The 19,068-nt window shown below is 41.3% G+C and overlaps 1 protein-coding gene across 1 annotated transcript; it reads left to right on the plus strand.

Annotated features, from left to right (window-relative positions):
* The first annotated feature begins 622 nt into the window (after nt 1-622).
* Nucleotides 623-17,163, plus strand: dus1l (dihydrouridine synthase 1-like (S. cerevisiae)). Its single transcript, XM_034711654.1, has 14 exons — nt 623-730; nt 7,513-7,758; nt 7,889-7,997; nt 8,376-8,426; nt 8,589-8,701; nt 8,808-8,890; nt 10,600-10,703; nt 10,791-10,938; nt 12,343-12,439; nt 12,796-12,884; nt 13,054-13,223; nt 13,318-13,355; nt 13,453-13,528; nt 13,938-17,163. Exons 2-14 carry the CDS (start codon nt 7,522-7,524, stop codon nt 14,141-14,143), a joined length of 1,521 nt encoding a protein of 506 aa, XP_034567545.1. The 5' UTR covers nt 623-730; nt 7,513-7,521; the 3' UTR covers nt 14,144-17,163.
* Nucleotides 17,164-19,068: the final 1,905 nt, after the last annotated feature.

The following is a 19,068-nucleotide window of genomic DNA, read 5'->3' on the forward strand; positions in this document are numbered from 1 at the left end:
CAAAATGTTTAAAGGCACAGTAATCATAGTGTATGTAAACTTTTGACTTTGAAGAAAGCAATACTAAAACCTCTAATAAATTATCTCTCTCATTATTCTGACATTTAGCAAATATAAATAATTTTGGTGATCCTAACTAACCTAAAACAGGAAATTTTTAGTCTGATTTGTTGTCAAACAGTGAGAAAAAAAAGATGATGTGTCTTTTTATACAGTGTATGTAAACTTCTGGTTTTAACTGTATATATTTGGTTTATCCAATTTGGGGGCGGAGGTAGCAGTCCATATGGACTTGGCTTGGGAACCGAAGGGTCGCCGGTTTGAGTCCCAGCATGGACAAAGTTTGGCAAGTGGACTGGTGGCTGGAGAGGTGCTGGTTCACTTGCCTGGGCACTGCCGAGGTGCAAGGCAGCAACCCCCAACTGCCCTGGGTGCGCTGGTTGACAGCAGTATAGTAATGTGTGTGCATTTGTATGTATATACCAAAAACACTGTATGTGTAGCATGTCCAAAAAAATAACATGAGTGAAAAAATTGAATTCCCCCCCCTGGGGATCAATAAAGTACCTTTCTTTCTTATCCTCCAGTAGGTGGCGGTAGTGAGCCATAAAGCGGAACAAATAGACGAAGGAGAGTTTCAGGAAAAGTTTCCTACCGGAGTTATTTCGCTGCTGCACACAGTAGGAAGGTGCTTTAGGAAGAATAATCTACAAACTCCGCAATATTCCAGGTAAGACAACAAATATATGTGTTTGTATTAATAAGTACAGTAAGCTTATATCCTGAGCAGTGCACGGGGTTGTCACATAAACGTGACTGTGATGGATATCCAGTCAAACTGTGTGATGTTGTGTAAGCTCGCTGCTGCATCATGTGCTACATGTCAACTGACTGCTGTTAGCTGTGCATGCTAAAGTTCTCATTCAGCTAGATCAGTGGAAACACTAACACATGAGACAGACAGCAGATCACGAGAGACAGAGAACGCGTTTGAAATGATTGTGTTCAACTGTAAATGTAAATATGAAGGAAAATAGTGATAGTATGGCCAATCTGTCAGGATGTGTAGTTCAGCTTCCAGCTTTGAAGTGTTGAGTTCATTCTGTTCAGTGGGGTGGCCCAGGGGAGTGTGTGTACTCTGTGAGCACCAACTGGGTTTAAATTTGGTTTTAAAAAGGATGACAATTCGATATACATTAAAAGGATCCTCTTGTAAATTCAGAGAGGTGTGGGGCCACTTCCTTGTTTATGCAGAAATGATCATTTCCCCACTTGTTCCTGAATAAGATCCTGCTCTGTCCTGCTGCTGGCCTCTTAAGTCTTGTAGTTATTCTATTGATGTATGTACTTCTTTAGTGTATCTTCTTTTTTCTTCCCTCTCCTACTCTGCTTTAAGGACTGAGATTAATATGCATACCAACAGCCATGATCCATAGTACGACCAGACTGACCCCCCTGTTCTAATGTTGTCTGTTTCTGTTTGTTGATGTAAATCTTTCAACACTGTCACTCATAACTACTGTGAACCTATTGTGATGGAATTTGTAAATAAACTGGACACTGGACACCGAGGACTTGGGAGACTCTGACGGCTTACGTTGAAATAGTTTATGTAGAACTTGGCCAAGGAGAAATACATCACAGTACACAGGCAGGGGAGTGCAGTGCAATGCCAAGTCAGTTCTGTCAGACAAATGCCCAGGCATGTACCTTTTATTCCCCCAAAGATGACACTAAAGTTAGATATCCATATTTGGACAATAGGAAAAAAAACAATTGAAAAGAAGAGCGGTGCTTTAGTCTGGAGACACTAATTCGGTCACAACACACAGATAAAGACTGGAGCAGGGGGAGAGACCTTGATTACTACACTCAGTTCATTCAACTTAAATCATTCACCTTCCATCCAGTCTCCGTCACCACAGGTGTGCCCCAGGGCTCTGTCCTGGGGCCCCTGCTGTTCATCATCTACCTCCTCCCCCTTGGTCACATCCTCCGTAAACATCATATTCACTTCCACTGCTACGCGGATGACACCCAGCTCTACCTCTCCACTAAACCTGACCCCTCACTTCCACCTTCTTCCCTCACTGATTGTCTCCTTGAAATAAAATCTTGGTTCACCTCAAACTTCCTCAAATTAAACAGCAATAAAACTGAACTTCTTCTAATTGGCACAAAATCTACATTAAACAAACTCCATAACTTCTCTATTCCCATCGACAACTCGCCCCTCTTCCCCTCCCCTCAGGTTAAGAGTCTGGGTGTCATCCTCGACAGCACCCTCTCCTTCACCTCCCATATCAACCACGTCACCCGGTCCGCCTACTTCCACCTCCGCAATATTAACTGTCTCCGTCCTTCACTCACTCCCCACTCCACTGCCATTCTTGTTCACAGCCTCGTCACCTCCCGTTTGAACTATTGCAACTCCCTTCTGTTTGGCCTCCCCCACAAAACCTTTCATAAACTACAACTGGTTCAAAATTCAGCTGCCAGTATCATCACACGCACCGCCTCCATCCACCACATCACACCCATCCTGCAACAGCTCCACTGGCTCCCCATCACAGACCGGATCAACTACAAAATACTTCTCCTCACCTTCAAATCCATATACAACCTCGCCCCTCCATATCTCTCTGACCTCCTCCATACTGCCACACCCGTTCGCATCCTCCTTCTCCTCCATCCACCTCACTGTCCCCCCTGCTCGCCTTGTTACCATGGGGAGCAAAGCCTTCAGCCGCTCTGCTCCCCAGCTCTGGAACTCTCTCCCACCTGACCTCCGTAATACTGACTCACTCCCACATTTTAAATCTAAACTCAAAACTTATCTGTTTAAACTGGCTTACTCCATCTGACCACAACTCCACTGTCCCTTCACTTACAACTTTTTAAATTGTATTTTATTTACTGTTTGTTATTTAAACTTTGTTTGTTTTTAATGTTGTAAGGTGACTTTGAATGCCAAGAAAGGCACCTATAAATAAAATTTATTATTATTATTATTATTATTATTATTATTATTATTATTATTATTATTATTATTACACTGACCCTGTCACGCCTATCACCCAGTAGCTGCAGCTGACATAGGAAAAGTTACTCTGCCCCTGACACTTAGACTGGAAGAATACAAGAGTTAAACATTCTTACATACATATATATATAAGACTATGAAAATTCCACGACACCTATTACCTCTTTGTGAACAAACATGTAACAAACAAAACTGTTAAAAAGATAAATAAGTAAATAAGACAGGATGACATCAGGTCTGAACGTCCAAGACATCATTTCAACCAGTTTCAAGTCAGCCAAAACAGAGTTACACTACCAACAAGTCACTTAAGTCAACTCTGTCCCATATTTTAGTGAAATTGTTACATTTATGGGGGATAGGAGGATGGGCACGATTATTTTTTTTTTGATCAGCCATTTTTATTTTTCAGATATAGTCACAAAACATTTACATGGAGAACAACAACAACAACAACAACAACAGTAACATAGGACAGTCACGGGCAAAAAGAAACATACATACATATTCACTTGATGACTGCTAGGAAAATGGTGACAATAAAATGGATGAATTCACAGCCACCTACAGCGGTACAGTGGAAACAGAAGCTGAGGGAGGTGTATGGAATAGAGGCTTTAACTGCTCAATTACAATTACAGTCTGATATCTTTGTGAAGAGATGGCTACCTAAAGTAACATATCTCTTTAACTAAAGGGAACTGTGCATTGTGCTATAATGTCTTAACTATTGTGGTAGGGTGACCCAGCCGTGAGGCGATCGTCCAGCGGAGCAGTGACCAGAAATGAGGCTTCGAACTCAGTATCAAAGTTTACACACAAAGTTTATTCATGCAGCATGAGAGAGAAGTTACAGCATACTCAAGAGCATCTGAAGTTCTCCGCTGAATGACAGAGATGCCCAATACTTTATAGTTCTTCAAACATAAGGGAGGAAAAAGGGAGGGGGGAAACATGTGTACGTGTCACCTTTAATACAGTTGTTCATACTTAAGGAAAAACAAAAGAAAGGGGGAAAAAAGGGGGGGAAACAGGTGTGGGTGAATTGCAATCAAGGGTGAGACAAAGGTCATGTCGGGTAAATACAATACTCAGGAAGCAACAGAGACATTTACCGTAGTCTAGTGATTTTCAAAAAGCACACGTCTGCACATATTCCTATTCATCTTATGACATTTGGTTATCAAAAGCACATATCAACAATTCTTAAAAGTGTACGTCGGCTCTTTTACAACACGTTTAGCATAGTTACCAAAAATCCCCTTTGCTTACCTTCAAATGTAATATAAAGCTAGGATTGGTTCTTTGATCTTTGCAATACAACTTATAAATAGATAAACTTTTCTACCTCTAAGCTGAACCTACATTGAATCTTGCAGAAGCTGGGGCTCTGACCTCAGTCTCACCTTTATTCAGAGATCTGCACAGATCTCTGGCCTTATGCCTTACTATTTGCTGGTTTCTTCAATAAAACATATAAAATGGAAACATATGAATATAATTGTTAAAAGAAGAATACATGAGCATAATAAGAAAAACATGATTAAAGAAAATGCATGATTATAATAGAGGATATTAATCAAGATTCCACACTATCCACTTACTTAATTATTTTTCACTCATTAGTTTTATTCAACTTTCTAGACCCCAATGTGTTTTCTTTCTCTTTGATTTCTTTTCTTTTTCCTCGCACTGTCATACATTTTCTGTGATGTTGTCAAGGAATGTTCTGTGTTGTGTTTTTTCCATTCCATTTAATGAAAAAAATAAATAAAAAAAGTTAAAAATAAATAAAATAAATCGCTGTTATTACTAACTCAATTATTAGTAGCTGCGAATAGTACTGTTGCAACTGTTTGTTGTTTATCCGTTGCTACATATACTCTGGGAAAGTTCCAAAATAGGGAGTCATACTTTCTACCAGTTAATGCAAAATATCAAAATACAGATGAAATGGCTAAATTCATTACCATGCATGTGCTGGCTTGGAAATAAACTTGAAGACCACACTCTAGGTAGTTTTTTTTCAATTTTCTTTTCATTTAAGTTCAAGATAGATTCATACAGCACATTCTCAAATTATCACTTTTTTTCACAAGAAAAACAAAAACAAAGGACAGACAAAATTACAGCAAACAAAGAAAACACAACAGTCCATGTATAGCAGTGAACTAAGGGAGTTACACTACAGCTGTAGATTTACCTGAAATCCGTTCTATGGGGGTTAATGAACTCAATCCATCCTTTCCAACATTTATCAAAAACATCACTTTTGAGCCTCAGAGTAAACGTTTAGTTTTTCCATTACAAAAATGTCATGCATCACATTAAACCAATCTAATGCAGGTGAATCCTGACATAACCACTTTTTCGTTATGGCTTTTTTGCTGGCCACCAGCATTACTCTAAACATGTATACACTCTGGAAAAGCCAAGAAGTTGAGGTGGTATCTTACCCAGATACAAGACTTGAAAACATAAATCAATCTTGGTTTTTAAAACTTGTTCCATACTATCTCTGATTGACTTCCAGTAATTTTCAATCTCTGAACAATCCCAAAACACATGAAAGTGGTTTGCTCTCTGAGTCCCACACCCTCTGCAACATGCTGTCTGCCCCTCTGAATGTTTTTGTACAGGTGTTATAAAAAACCTAACCAAGTTCTTCCAATTGTATTCTCTCCATGACAGGGAGTTAGTTGACTTCCATTGCTTGGCATTTAAATCATCCCACTCCTCCATCAAGATTGCAAAGTTACCCTCACGTTCCCATTTCTCTTCTATGTAGGATGTACTCGCTCCTCTTAACTCCTGGTGGCCTTTGTATAGCTTAGAGATAGTTTTGAAACTTGGCTGCGATTTGTAAGCTGAAATGAAAATTCTTAATATACTCGATCCAGACCTAGAGTTTTCCAAACTTTCTTTGCTGATGAATTTGTCAGTATAGTTTCTCAACTGTAAAAATCTAAAAAGATCTTTATTGACCAGGCCATACTGATCTTTTAAGTCTTGAAAACTTTTGAGAGAAGAGTTTCCAAATAGGTCCAAATAAATATTCAGACCTTTTCCCTGCCATGATTTAAAGGTGACATGTCATGCAGAATGGACTTTTTAATGGTTCTCTACCTGAAATATGTTTCCCTTGCATGTCTACAAACCCCCCGAGAATGAAAAAAATCCATTCTGCCCCTGTTTTGATTTCTCCACCTTTCTGTAAATGTGTGTGAAACGAACCGTTTCAGACTTCCGTGTTTTTGTTACGTAACAACAATATCCGGTCTGTCACGGAGTCAGAGCTCGGAGCTTGTTCAGCCCATAGACTGTATAAAATACAACTCAACTTCTCCTCCGTTTTTCATTCCCTGCACGCATGTGTGCTAACAAGGAGCTTAGGAGGGAGGCATGCTAGTTGTAGGCTGTCTTAATAAACACAAAGGTCGGTTTTACTCCCCACGTCTGCAGATTCGAAGATCTAGTGGATGATTTTTATTTATCATGGAAAAGTGCTAGCGCTAGTTAGCATAGCCACATAGCTACATGTCGTAGCTGTAGCTGTGTACCAAGACACACGTCTACATACTGACAAATAAAACAACAAGAAACACTAAATCTGTCACCAATCCTTCAGAAAGGTCCCGCTGCCTTTCTGGTAGAGGTCGGTTTTACTCCCCATGTCTGCAGATTTGAAGATCTAGTAGATGATTTTTATTTGTCATGGAAAAGTGCTAGCGCTAATTAGCATAGCCACATAGCTACATGTTCATAGCTGTAGCTGTGTACCAAGACACACGTGGACATACTGACAAATAAAACAACAAGCAACACTAAATCTGTGACCAATCCTTCAGAAAGGTCCTGCTACAGGCACCTCTCCGTCAGGATCAGATTCTGGATCAGATTCAGAGGGTTGAAGTAACGTGATCTCTGAGCAGCCGTGTATATTCAGCCAACATGTAAACATTAGATCAACGTGCTAGACAGCCGAGGGCACATCCACTACCTGAGGGGGCGTGGTCAGAGAGAAAACAGAGTGTTCTGAGGAGGACTGAAGAAGAGGGCTTTTCAGGCAGACCAAAATCTGATTTCAAAGTGTTTTTTTGAGCATAAACTTTAAAGACATGTTTTGGGGACCTCTTAGACCAATATATATTGATGAAAAAAGCGTGATATGTCCAGCCTGTTTGGAGTGAACCGGGTATCATGGGCTATCCAGCAGATCAGCAAAGAAGGCTCTGTGGGGCCAAAAGAGTTTAGGTTTTTTTTATATATATATATTTGTACCAGTAAAAGACCCTAGATTCTCAAGAGTCCTGATTAAGAAACAGTCCACATTCTTTTAAGGAATGAAGGAATAAAGAGAATCCGTCTTTCATACTCTCTCTGGTTCTGTCAAGTGTCTTCGTTATTGCCACACCAGTTTTTCTATATTTGAATGATAGTTTTTTTTTGTCCTTCCCTCTCTACTGAAGTCAGCAGTGATGGCCAAGCTCGAGGGCTTTGAGTTCTGGAAGAAGACCCTGAAAGAAGCCCGGTATGTGGTGGCGCCCATGGTGGACCAGAGCGAGCTGGCGTGGCGCCTTCTCAGCCGACGCCACGGCGCTCAGCTCTGCTACACGCCCATGCTGCACGCTCAGGTGTTCGTCCGAGATGCCAACTACCGGAGGGAGAACCTGTACAACGAGGTGTGTGAGGAGGACAGACCTCTTATCACACAGGTGAGGACCAGAGTGTGCTGCAAGAAGCTCCCCTGCATGTTCATCATTAAATGCTTCATCACAGTCTTCATTTAGACACGTTTACACACCCTGCATTAAATCTGGTCCTTATATATTACTTGTTACTCAGTTTTGTGCCAACGATCCGGAGGTGTTCTTGAAGGCCGCTCTGCTGGCTCAGGATTACTGCGACGCCATCGACCTCAACCTGGGCTGTCCTCAGATGATCGCTAAGAGAGGTACGCACGGAAATCTCAAACACCAGGTTCAGACTGTGGGACGGTTGAGCTGTCATGTCCCCTCCCGGCAGATAACGGGGATGAATCTGGATTGGACCCTTGGTCTGTGCTAGTTAGGCCCTGGTTATGAAGTAGTATTTAAGGTGTACAGGTTTAGTCTTGAGCCTCCTGAAATGCTCAAAGACCTTGGTGCACACAAGAACCTTAATGACATGTTTTAGTGAGTACTGTTTTGAGTTTTTTTGAGTCTGTGGTTCAAACACATTCAAATCATTAAGGATTTGAACTGTCCTGGAGTCTGAGCCGGGTTGTTGTGGTTTTATTTGAAAAGACTGAATCCAGAGCCAAATAACTTGTCTTGATGCTTTTTATTCTCAGGACACTATGGAGTTTTTCTACAAGATGAATGGGATCTGCTGGAGAAGATGAGTAAGTCTGTATTTAAGGACTGTGCTGATCTCTGAATGAAACAGTAACACTTAAAACCTGCAAAACCTTGCATCAGTGTTTTCACCACTCAAGTGAAATCTCTCCTTTTCTTCTTAACGTTTTCCTTTTTCCTCTCTGAAATATTCCCCTCTTCTCTCCCAGTCAGGTTAGCTAATGAGAAGCTCTCTGTGCCCATCACGTGCAAGATCCGCGTGTTCAAGGAGATGGAAAAGACAATCCTGTATGCTCAGATGCTGGAGAAAGCTGGCTGTCAGGTGTGATCACAGTGGGTCCTTAATGAAAATAAACTGATAGATCTGTCTCTAACGGGGTTTCACAGAGCTTTACAAAATAATTTAAAAGTCCTGAATTTATCCCCAGCTGCTGACGGTGCACGGCAGAACCAAAGACCAGAAAGGAGCCATGACGGGAATCGCCAGCTGGGAGCACATCATGGCCGTCAGGTACGATTTTATCATCTTGTTTCAAACTTTAAAGGTGACATATCACGCTTTTTTCATCAATATATATTGGTCTAAGAGGTCCCCAAAACATGTCTTTAAAGTTTATGCTCAAAAAAACACTTTGAAATCAGATTTTGGCCTGCCTGAAAAGCCCTTTTCTTCAGTCCTCCTCAGAACACTCTGTTTTCTCTCTGACCACGCCCCCTCAGGAAGTGGATGTGGCTCGGCTCTCCAGCACGTTGATCTAATGTTTACATGCTGGCTGAATATACACGGCTGCTCAGAGATCACGTTACTTCAACCCTCTGAATCTGATCCAGAATCTGATCCTGACGGAGAGGCGCCTGTAGCAGGACCTTTCTGAAGGATTGGTCACAGATTTAGCGTTTCTTGTTGTTTTATTTATCAGTATGTAGACGTGTGTCTTGGTACACAGCTACGAACATGTAGCTATGTGGCTATGCTAACTAGCGCTAGCACTTATCTATGATAAATACAAATCATCCACTAGATCTTCAAATCTGCAGACGTGGAGAGTAAAACCGACCTCTACCAGAAAGGCAGCAGGACCTTTCTGAAGGATTGGTCAAAGATTTAGTTTTTCTTGTTGTTTTATTTGTCAGTATGTCGACGTGTGTCTTGGTACACAGCTACAGCTACAGCTATGAACATGTAGCTATGTGGCTATGCTAATTAGCGCTAGCACTTATCCATGACAAATAAAAATCATCCACTAGATCTTCAAATCTGCAGACGTGGGGAGTAAAACCGACCTCTGCCAGAAAGGCAGCGGGACCTTTTCTGAAGGATTGGTCACAGATTCTGTGTTTCTTGTTTTATTCATCAGTATGTAGACGTGTGTCTTGGTACACAGCTACGAACATGTAGCTATGTGGCTATGCTAACTGGCGCTAGCACTTATCTATGATTAATACAAATCATCCACTAGATCTTCAAATCTGCAGACGTGGGGCGTAAAACTGACCTCTACCAGAAAGGCAGCAGGACCTTTCTGAAGGATTGGTCACAGATTTAGTTTTTCTTGTTGTTTTATTTGTCAGTATGTCGACGTATGTCTTGGTACACAGCTACAGCTACAGCTATGAACATGTAGCTATGTGGCTATGCTAATTAGCGCTAGCACTTATCCATGACAAATAAAAATCATCCACTAGATCTTCAAATCTGCAGACGTGGGGAGTAAAACCAACCTTTGTGTTTATTAAGACAGCCTACAACTAGCATGCCTCCCTCCTAAGCTCCTTGTTAGCACACATTTGTGCAGGTAATGAAAAACGGAGGGGGGATTCAGTATTATTTTATACAGTCTATGGGCTGAACAAGCTCTGAGCTCTGACTCCATGACAGACCGGATATTGTTGTTACGTAACAAATCACGGAAGTCTGAAACGGCTCGTTTCACACACATTTACAGAAAGGTGGAGAAATCAAAACAGGGGCAGAATGGATTTTTTTCATTCTTGGGGGGTCTGTTGACATGCCAGGGACACATATTTCAGGTAGAGAACCATTAAAAAGTCCATTTTGCATGACATGTCACCTTTAACATGTCCTGCTTTCATGAAGAACACAAACATAAATATTACATACAGCTCCTTCATTACAAAGTGATAATCCATCTCCTCTTTCACAACTTTTGAAGCTTCCTTTACAAACACTTTCAACAGTTATTTATTTTTGTTCTACAGGAAAGCAGTAAACATTCCCGTGTTCGCAAACGGAAACATCCAACACCTGAGTGACGTGGAGCAATGCATCCAGGAGACCGGAGTGCAGGGAGTCATGAGTGCAGGTGAAAAACCCTCCTCATTAAACCAGCTATTGGATGATGCTTCTAACTCTGTTTTGAAATGCCATTGTTTGTTTGATGTCTCTTCAGAGGGAAACCTCCACAACCCCGCCCTGTTCGAGGGCCGCAGCCCCCCGGTGTGGGAGATGGCTGAGGAGTATCTGGAGGTGGTGAAGCAGCATCCGCCCTGCACACTGTCCTACGTACGAGCGCACCTCTTTAAGCTCTGGCACCACACGTACGTCTCTCTCTCTGTACACCTGGAACACACGACACAAGTTTTGATTTTCAGAGATCTTTTTCTGTTTCTGTTACACATTATAAGACGAAACCTTCCCATGATTACTACTCTATGTGGTTATTCTCAATAGTGAGCTTCACTGAATTGGAATGAGCTGAGGAGCTTTGGTATCAACCATTCTGTGCTCTACATACACTTAAAATATTCTCATATCATCGGGTTCAGTAAATATGCATCTTTATTTAATGTATCTCAGTACTGCTGGTGAGTAAAAGTGAACCCAAAAACTTTATGTAATCAATCAATCTATCAATCAATCAATCAATCAATCAATCAATCAATCAATCAATCAATCAATCAATCTTTATTTGAATAGCGCTAAATCACAACAAACATTATCTCAAGACGATTTTACAAACATAGGAGGTCTAGACCGTACTCTGTTAAATTATGAACAGAGACCAAACACCAAGACAGGGTAAGACTCAGTCTTACCCCACCTTATCCACTATGAGCATTGCACCTTGCAGTATTTACCAAGTTACAGCAGCGAGGACAAACGTCCTTTTAGCAGGCAGAAACCTCGAGCAGGACCAGACTCATGCTAGACAGCCATCTGCCTTGACCGAGTTGGGGTTGGAAAGAGGATTAGAGGAGAATAAGAGAGAGAGGGCACGATGATAGTGATGAGACGAGTAGTAGTAGTAGCTGTTGCCACGTCCAGCACGTCCGTGTCAACTGGAGTCTTGAACGTCTGCAGCAGGAGGATGCCTACGGCAGTTCAGAGGAACCTACGAGACAAGGGAGCTCTGGGACTCTAGAAAGGTCTATGGTTAGTCACTTTTAATGGGACAGGTAGAGGGAAAGTAAGTGATAAGGGGGTTGGGGGGGAAGGCAGTGAGACAGGATACCAGTGTGTCAGTGCGCCAGTTCCCCCGGCCGTCTAAGCCTATAGCAGCATAACTAAGAGCTGGCCCAAGCCTGATCCAGCTCTAACTATAAGCGTCATCATAAAGGAAAGTCTGAAGCCTACTCTTAAAAGTAGAGAGGGTCCTTGACTGGTAGATGATTCCAAAGGAGAGGGGCCTGATAACTGAAGGTTCTACCTCCCATACTACTTTTAGAGACTTTAGGTACGACCAGCAGGCCTGCATGTTGGGAGCGTAGTGTTCTAGAGGGGTAATAGGGCACTATGAGCTCTTTAAGATACCAAGGTTATAGTTAGTAATACTTCCTAATACACACTGATTAACTGCAGCATGTTTTACTGCTTTAGTGTCTGCAATTCTGTCCTTCTCTGACCATCCTCCTGATCCCGTCTGCATACTTATAAAAACACTACATATACAGTAGCAGCCATGTGGACTGTGTTTTTATGTGTGTATGTGTTTGCATGTGCAGGCTTCAGATCCATCAGGACCTGAGGGAGGATTTGGCAAAGGTGAAGAATGTGGAGGGTTTGGCTGATGTCAGCAAACAGCTGAGGCTGCGCTGTCAGGTAAGGAGAGCCTGCAGACTGAAACGTGCTCATTGTTCAGCTGCAGGGTGCATGTTTCAAACTGCACCAAATGATCACGACTGCATGATAAGACTTTGTTGCATTGATTTCAAACGGCATACTTAATGTGCAAGTTTCCCACCTCACAATACCTTTTGGAGATCAACAAAAGATGCTCAGATTAAAGGAGAGTCACAGTCACAGCTTGGTTTAGTGAAAGAGTGTTAAAGTGTTTCCTAAGACTCTCCTTCAGTCTGACTGCACATCATACAGTCAGTTTATCTTAGTAAGTGTATGTTTTGATTGTTTCAAGGCCCGCTTGTCTTATCAGTGTGTTCATGTGTGTGTCCGAGCAGGAGGAGATCGCTAGAGGAAAGGATGCAGAGGAGAAGGAGAGCAGCCTGCCTTACCCTCACTGGATCTGCCAGCCGTACGTCAGACCACCGTGAGTCCAGCAAACCTCAGTTACTGAGACAGTTTTAGACTGTTTACAACATCAGAATACTACATGTGAACTACTCAGAAAAATGCTCTTCAGTCTGCAGAATAGAAGACATGTAAAGGCGTGGTTCAGATTCCTGAGCCCCTCTCAATGACTGTTTTGTGTTTCACAGGCCGAAGGAGCCGGTGACAAACGGTAACAGTCAGGGCTCAGAAGTGAAGAGGACGGTGTGTCAGAAGAGGGCGCTGGAGGACACGGACGCAGCAGCTGACACACTCTCCAAAAACAAGCAGAAGAAGAGATCCAGAAACCCCCACAAGAACTTCTGTCCCGAGCAAAAACGTGAGTCTCATCCTCAACTTTCGGGCTCGTTTGAAACATTTGAGAAAGAGGAATCTGAAATATGACACACTGCGTCTTTTCATCTCTTCCAAAGCAAAGTACATCAAATGTGAGCAGTGTGGGAACCCAAAGGTGAGAGGAGATGCCATAGAAATGTATAAAGATGTCATAAGATATGAACACCAGCTGGAGGAGAACTGTATTACTGATGTTCTGTTTCCCTCTGCAGGGGAACAAGTGTGTGTTTAACCTGTGTCGAGGCTGCTGTAAGAAGAAGGCTTTTAAGGAGGTGGCTGACTGCCCGAGTGAGTGCACACACACACACACACACACACACACACACACACACACACACACACACACACACACACACACACACACATGCTCTAGTTGTGACTGGATTCTGCAAAATCAGTGAATTCAACAGCATTACAAGGAGACAATAACAGAATGTATCTTTCTAGAGATGTTCAGAGAGCATCTTTCCTTTCTGGTACCTTCTCTGAAGCCTGAACCTGCTTTAGGGCACAACCATGAATCACATCTGTTTCAGCACCTTTACCAAATGATCTACTTCTCAATATGAGTTTGTTTCCAAGGCTTCAGTCTCAGATTAGAGACTTTAAACTCACTTTCTTGGATTTTAAGACTGATGACGTAAATGAAATGTTGTCCTCTTAAATATGTAAATAACGTCTCTGTCCTGTTCGTCAGGCCACGGGCTGAGGTTCAAGACAAAGGCGGACAAACAGAAAGCTGAAGAGGAGAAGAAGAAGGAAGAGGAGGAAGCGAAGGCCGAGCAGGAGGAGAGGAAGGAAGGTTCGACCCCAGAGACAGAGAAGAGCAGAATCTCTCCTCAGATCCTCCCTGATCAGAGTACAGAGCAGCGAGAACAGACAAACACGGAGCGGCCGCTATGAGCAGGGGATGCCGCTATCTGAACACGCATACACCAAACTCTGTTAACGGAGCTCTGACAGGTCAAAGGTCAAAGTCCGGACAGTGGAGGGACTAGTTTTTAAGAGCCTGGAAATGACTAGAGAATGAAAGGTTAGCGCATCATTTTTAAAACCTCCAGTGCAGGAAACAAAATTAGAGAGACTCCTCCCTCAATCGTTGGGTACACATTCACGTATTTCTTCTGTAGTCCTGACCGTTCCTCGTATCTGATTGGTTGTTATCATAGTTCAAATCTGACACTGAAAAGCACAGACATCATAGCAGGTTCAGTGCTGCAGGGATGTTGTGTTGACCTTCAGTGTTTTGCTGGTGGGCAAGCTGTCACATTCATTCAGGCGATAGAGAGATGCAATGCAAGGTTAACCGTATCTTAGGGCCTGGTTGTTGAACTGTTTTAATCTGGATCAGAATGACCTGGATTTGGAAATCCATCTTCTTTCTATCCTGGATCAGGTAATCCTGCTCCGTTTTGCTGTGATTTTTAAACTACAACTGGATCATCCTGATCCAGATACAGACTTTTTAAGATGCCAAGAGCTCTAAACAGGACTGACATGCTTTGTCCACAGGGGGCGCCAGAACCCAGTCAAACTGAAAAAATCCTCACTGCTGTTAATTAAAGCTCCTGTGAGGAGTTTTTAACTGGGTATGAAACAGACTCAAACTAACAGTGACACGTCTTTATGACCAACACATGACACCATCGAGATTGAAAAGTATCTTTATTGTGATTTTTTTAATAGTAGGCGTCAGGTCAGGCGAAAGACGGAGCACTGAAGGAACTGTTTTTTTTGTTTTGTTTAATAATCAAAGATGTCATTCATTGTGACTGTTGGCAGTAGAAAAAGACAGCAGGAGGAGGCTCCTTGTCGTACAGGAAAATATCAGCAAAGAATGAAGTGGTATAAATTTGTCCACAGGGGGCGCCAGATCAACACATCCAGAGAGTTTCTCACAGGAACTTTAGATCAAATATTTTACGTTAGCAAATTGTGCTTTTGGTGAAATATTTTACATGGATGTATCCTTTTTAACAATCCTATGGTCCACTTACTTTACTGTCACTATGGAAATTCAAAAGCAAATACCAAAAAAGTCTCAACATCATTGCAAAATGTATTTTTTCGTGACCAGTTCAAAAGTATCCCCACGTTTACTTCCTGTTCCTGCTGGGATCAGGATAATCCAGGTTTATGGATCAAAGTTATCCAAATCCCCCCTCTAAAGTCTCCAACAATACAAACTGGAGGTTTGATTTGGATGAAAATCAAGATTAGATTACCTGACCTAATCAGATCTCTTTTCTCCTTTTAAAGGCACAGTATGCAATTTTTAGGGACATTGAGCAGAACAGACATGGGTTTAAATTGAATATAATATTCATAAGTATATTTAAATTTAGAGTATAAGAATCCTTTATTTTTTTTTACCTTAAAATGAGCCTTATATACCTTCATAGGAGTAGGCCGCCATGTTTCTACGGTAGCACAGAGCGGACAAACTAAAAGCCTTAGGTGTTTTTGTAGTTAGTGAGTTGCTGCGTGAATTGCACTGATTGGAAGATGACGCAGAAGAGAGTGGTGGATGTTGTGTGCAGAAGAATTAGTACTGATAGACAGATGATCATAATTATCATGCATCACAGGAGCTTCTTGTCCTTGAAGGCCACCGTCGCTTCATCACGGGAGGAGTGAGTAAGGGGAGAATTTCAGTGTAGAATCTGACCGCTAGATGTCGCTAAATATTCTCATTTCTAAAACTGTACAAACATTCACAAGACTTGAACCAATCTGGCAGCTTTAATCTGATTGGATTACTTCTGAACAAGTGGGCCCTGATAACAAGGACTGTGTGTGTGTGTGGGTGTGTGTGTGTTTGCAGATGTAGCCAATGATCAGTCAGAACAAACCGCTGCTAAAAAAAAACCCTTTACATTAAAACCAATCTGTTTGGGATTAATCTTTAAAACACATGGACAGACATCAAACGGCTGACTATAACCTTAAAGTAACACAAAATATTTGACATCTGGATCTCCAGAATGATGATTATCTTGAATTTAAACGTGTTTTCTTCTTTGGTTTACAGTTTTTATTTTTTTTCTTAGGAAAGAAAAAAAATTTTTAGGAGTTTGAACATTTTTTACTCTAAACTAGTCACTGAGGGAGAGGAATCTGTGATTTGCTTTTGCTGTTTTTATTTTATTATTTAGGGTTCTTTCTGTGGTTTCCCATTAGTTAACGTTTAAATCTGTGTTTCCTCATAAGGCTTTGACTGTGTATGTGCCTTTTGATTAAAAGTGCCACTGCCGATCCAGAAACTTGAGCTCATCTGAAAGAGATAATCGTGGTGCTCCGTTTGCTCAGAGACGACGTGATCTGGTGAAATGTTTGCATGGTGCTATCTGGAGAATTGTGTCCTCATCATATAAAGAACAACTGGATATTTAGGGAGAAATATTTTATATAAGTTACCCAACAGGAACACAAAGTAGTCTCTACTTTTAGGTTGTTGGTTACTCACCTGCTTTCTAACAATCACTCGAACACCTCAGAGATGTATTTATTTATCTTGGTACTTTTGATAGAGCTCAGCTGTTTCCTATGGCTCTAGTCTTTGTGCTAAGCTAACCTAAAAACAGTGTGTATCTTTACTTTAATGCAGCAGCAGGTCAATCTGATTCTTTTTCTTCTTTAAAGCCTCTGGAAATGTTTTTGTTTTTAGTCTTAAGTGTTTCTGATAAAAAAGTACACAAATCTCTGAGGAAAAGTTTGTAAACAGAAAAAGTTTATTTATGACAAACTTCAACTATTTTATAAAGAACTGAGCTTCTGTTAAACCAGCTTTAGTTTAAGATTATCTGGTTGTAAAACTGTCATGAGCTAGTTTGAATAATCATGATTGGTTTATGGATGTGGGTAACTTCATCTCTGCCTCTGTTAAGCCATGAACTCATAAAATAAAGGAATTTTATAAAAAACAAAAACACGTTGTTTTTTTTACTACTTTATATTTCAAACATTTTTCAGGATACAAGATACCGATTCTGTTATCTATTCTGTATGCTGCTGGACCTGAGTAATGTGTTTCATTCCTTTGTGTTTTTAAATATGACTGACAATAAAATGAACCTTTAACCTTGAACACAACAGCTCTGTTGCACTATTTTTTTTACAAGTCATGCAAAGAAAAGGAATAAAAACTCAATGTAGAATCATAAATAAAATAGAAATAAAATAAAATAGATGTCAAATAATAACTACCAATATCTGTACAAGAAGAGTCACATTATAATAAATACTTTGGTTCATTTGTACAGTGTTTTGGTGTACATGCAGCCGGCTGTCCCGCTGCTTCTGCTGTATGTTAGTGCTCCGTGAGGTCGGAATGACACACAAACATATGCACATATACGCACAGACAGGAGCGTCCAACTAATCCTCTGAAACTGGGTTTTGGGGATAAAGACTTTATGACAGATCTAGTACCAAGAGGCTCATTTTAGTTTTGTTTTCCACTAAGCTGAAAAAGGCTTTATAATTGGGTTTTTTTCGCAAGATGACGCAATCTACTCAGCCCTCAGTGCATTCTCTGCTCTATACAGCCACTCACACACAAACACCACTCCTCACTAACGCACACACCGCTCCTCATTAACACACACATACACCGATGATCACAGGTAACCACTGTTTGCGGTTGATTGTTCGTGCACGTTCAGGCCTCCAAAGTGGGAAAGAAGCAACAGAAAAAAGACCAATTTATTCCAATAATTTATGTGTCAGTGCTCGGGCCCTAATTACAAACTTGAAGAAGTACATACTTAGAGAACAAATCGAAAAAGAACATACTTGATTAGGTACATACTTCAAGTACATACAGATTGAAAGGTAGCAGGCTCATATTAGTACATTTTTAAAGGGATATTTCTGTTTTTTTGAAGTGGGGTTACAGAAGACTGTGCAGTTACATTGCACTAGTACTCCTGCTAGCCACAATGAGTCCCGGTGAGCTCTTCCCCTATAATGAGAAAATTCCCAGATGACCGGCAGGCAAGCTAGGCTACAATGTTCTGCAAACAGGGACACCTCCTTTGCGTAATTTCGCTAAAGTTGAGAAAATATGGTCCAGGCACTCATCACGGTGCGATTGCATGCTCTGCTTAAAAAAATTGCAGCTCTTGACTTTGCCGTCAGACACCCCCTTTCTTTTGGCACTATTTTCGGACGCCCCTTACAGACCTGTGTTCTTCCGCTGCATGAGCACAGATACATGCGTGAGTATGTCAGCTTGTGCAGCCATCATGCGTTGTGTACTTGTTAACAGACAGATATCTCTAGTGTTAGACTTTCACTTGTCCCAGTGTAGATTTGATGCCATGTTCTGCCTCCTGACACTCACTTACCACCCCCATCGTCAGACAGGGAAAATTCACACTGTGAGGGACATGTGTGAACAGGCAACTTTGGAAAATTTCTGGGATGTGCTTCTGAACATTTTTAAAGAGTAAATGTGACAAAGAGACAGCAGTGGTGGATATTTTGTGGCGGGTTACACTGACCTCTGCTGGCCACACAGAGAACTACTTTATCTAACCACACAGTGTGACCTCAGCACTTAAATGAAAGTAAACACAGAGTAACAGTAACATGATCCCACACTTGCAAAAGTGGAAATAGAAAATAACTTCCCCTGCTACTCAAACGCAGAACTTTAGGAGCATTGCTGTACACTTTCTTTTTTTGGTTTAAGTTGTGTTTTTTGGTATTTTTGCCACTTGGTTCAAGTCCCTTAGAGTGCTAAGAGACTCATGTTGAGTGTAAACAGCCAAACAGCTGCTGTCAGTCTGCATTTTGATATAGTAAACAGTAGTATATATGTCTAG

Source organism: Notolabrus celidotus, chromosome 20 (assembly GCF_009762535.1).
Source record: "Notolabrus celidotus isolate fNotCel1 chromosome 20, fNotCel1.pri, whole genome shotgun sequence".
Lineage (NCBI taxonomy): Eukaryota > Metazoa > Chordata > Actinopteri > Labriformes > Labridae > Notolabrus > Notolabrus celidotus.

What these genes read in the sequence shown, in the direction of transcription:
- dus1l (XM_034711654.1), top strand. Translation starts at nt 7,522, where the DNA reads ATGGCCAAGCTCGAGGGCTTTGAGTTCTGGAAGAAGACCCTGAAAGAA. An exon ending in TTTAAGCTCTGGCACCACAC is followed by an intron (nt 10,939 to 12,342) that starts GTACGTCTCTCT and finishes TTGCATGTGCAG; the next exon opens with GCTTCAGATCCATCAGGACC. An exon ending in CAGCCGTACGTCAGACCACC is followed by an intron (nt 12,885 to 13,053) that starts GTGAGTCCAGCA and finishes TGTGTTTCACAG; the next exon opens with GCCGAAGGAGCCGGTGACAA.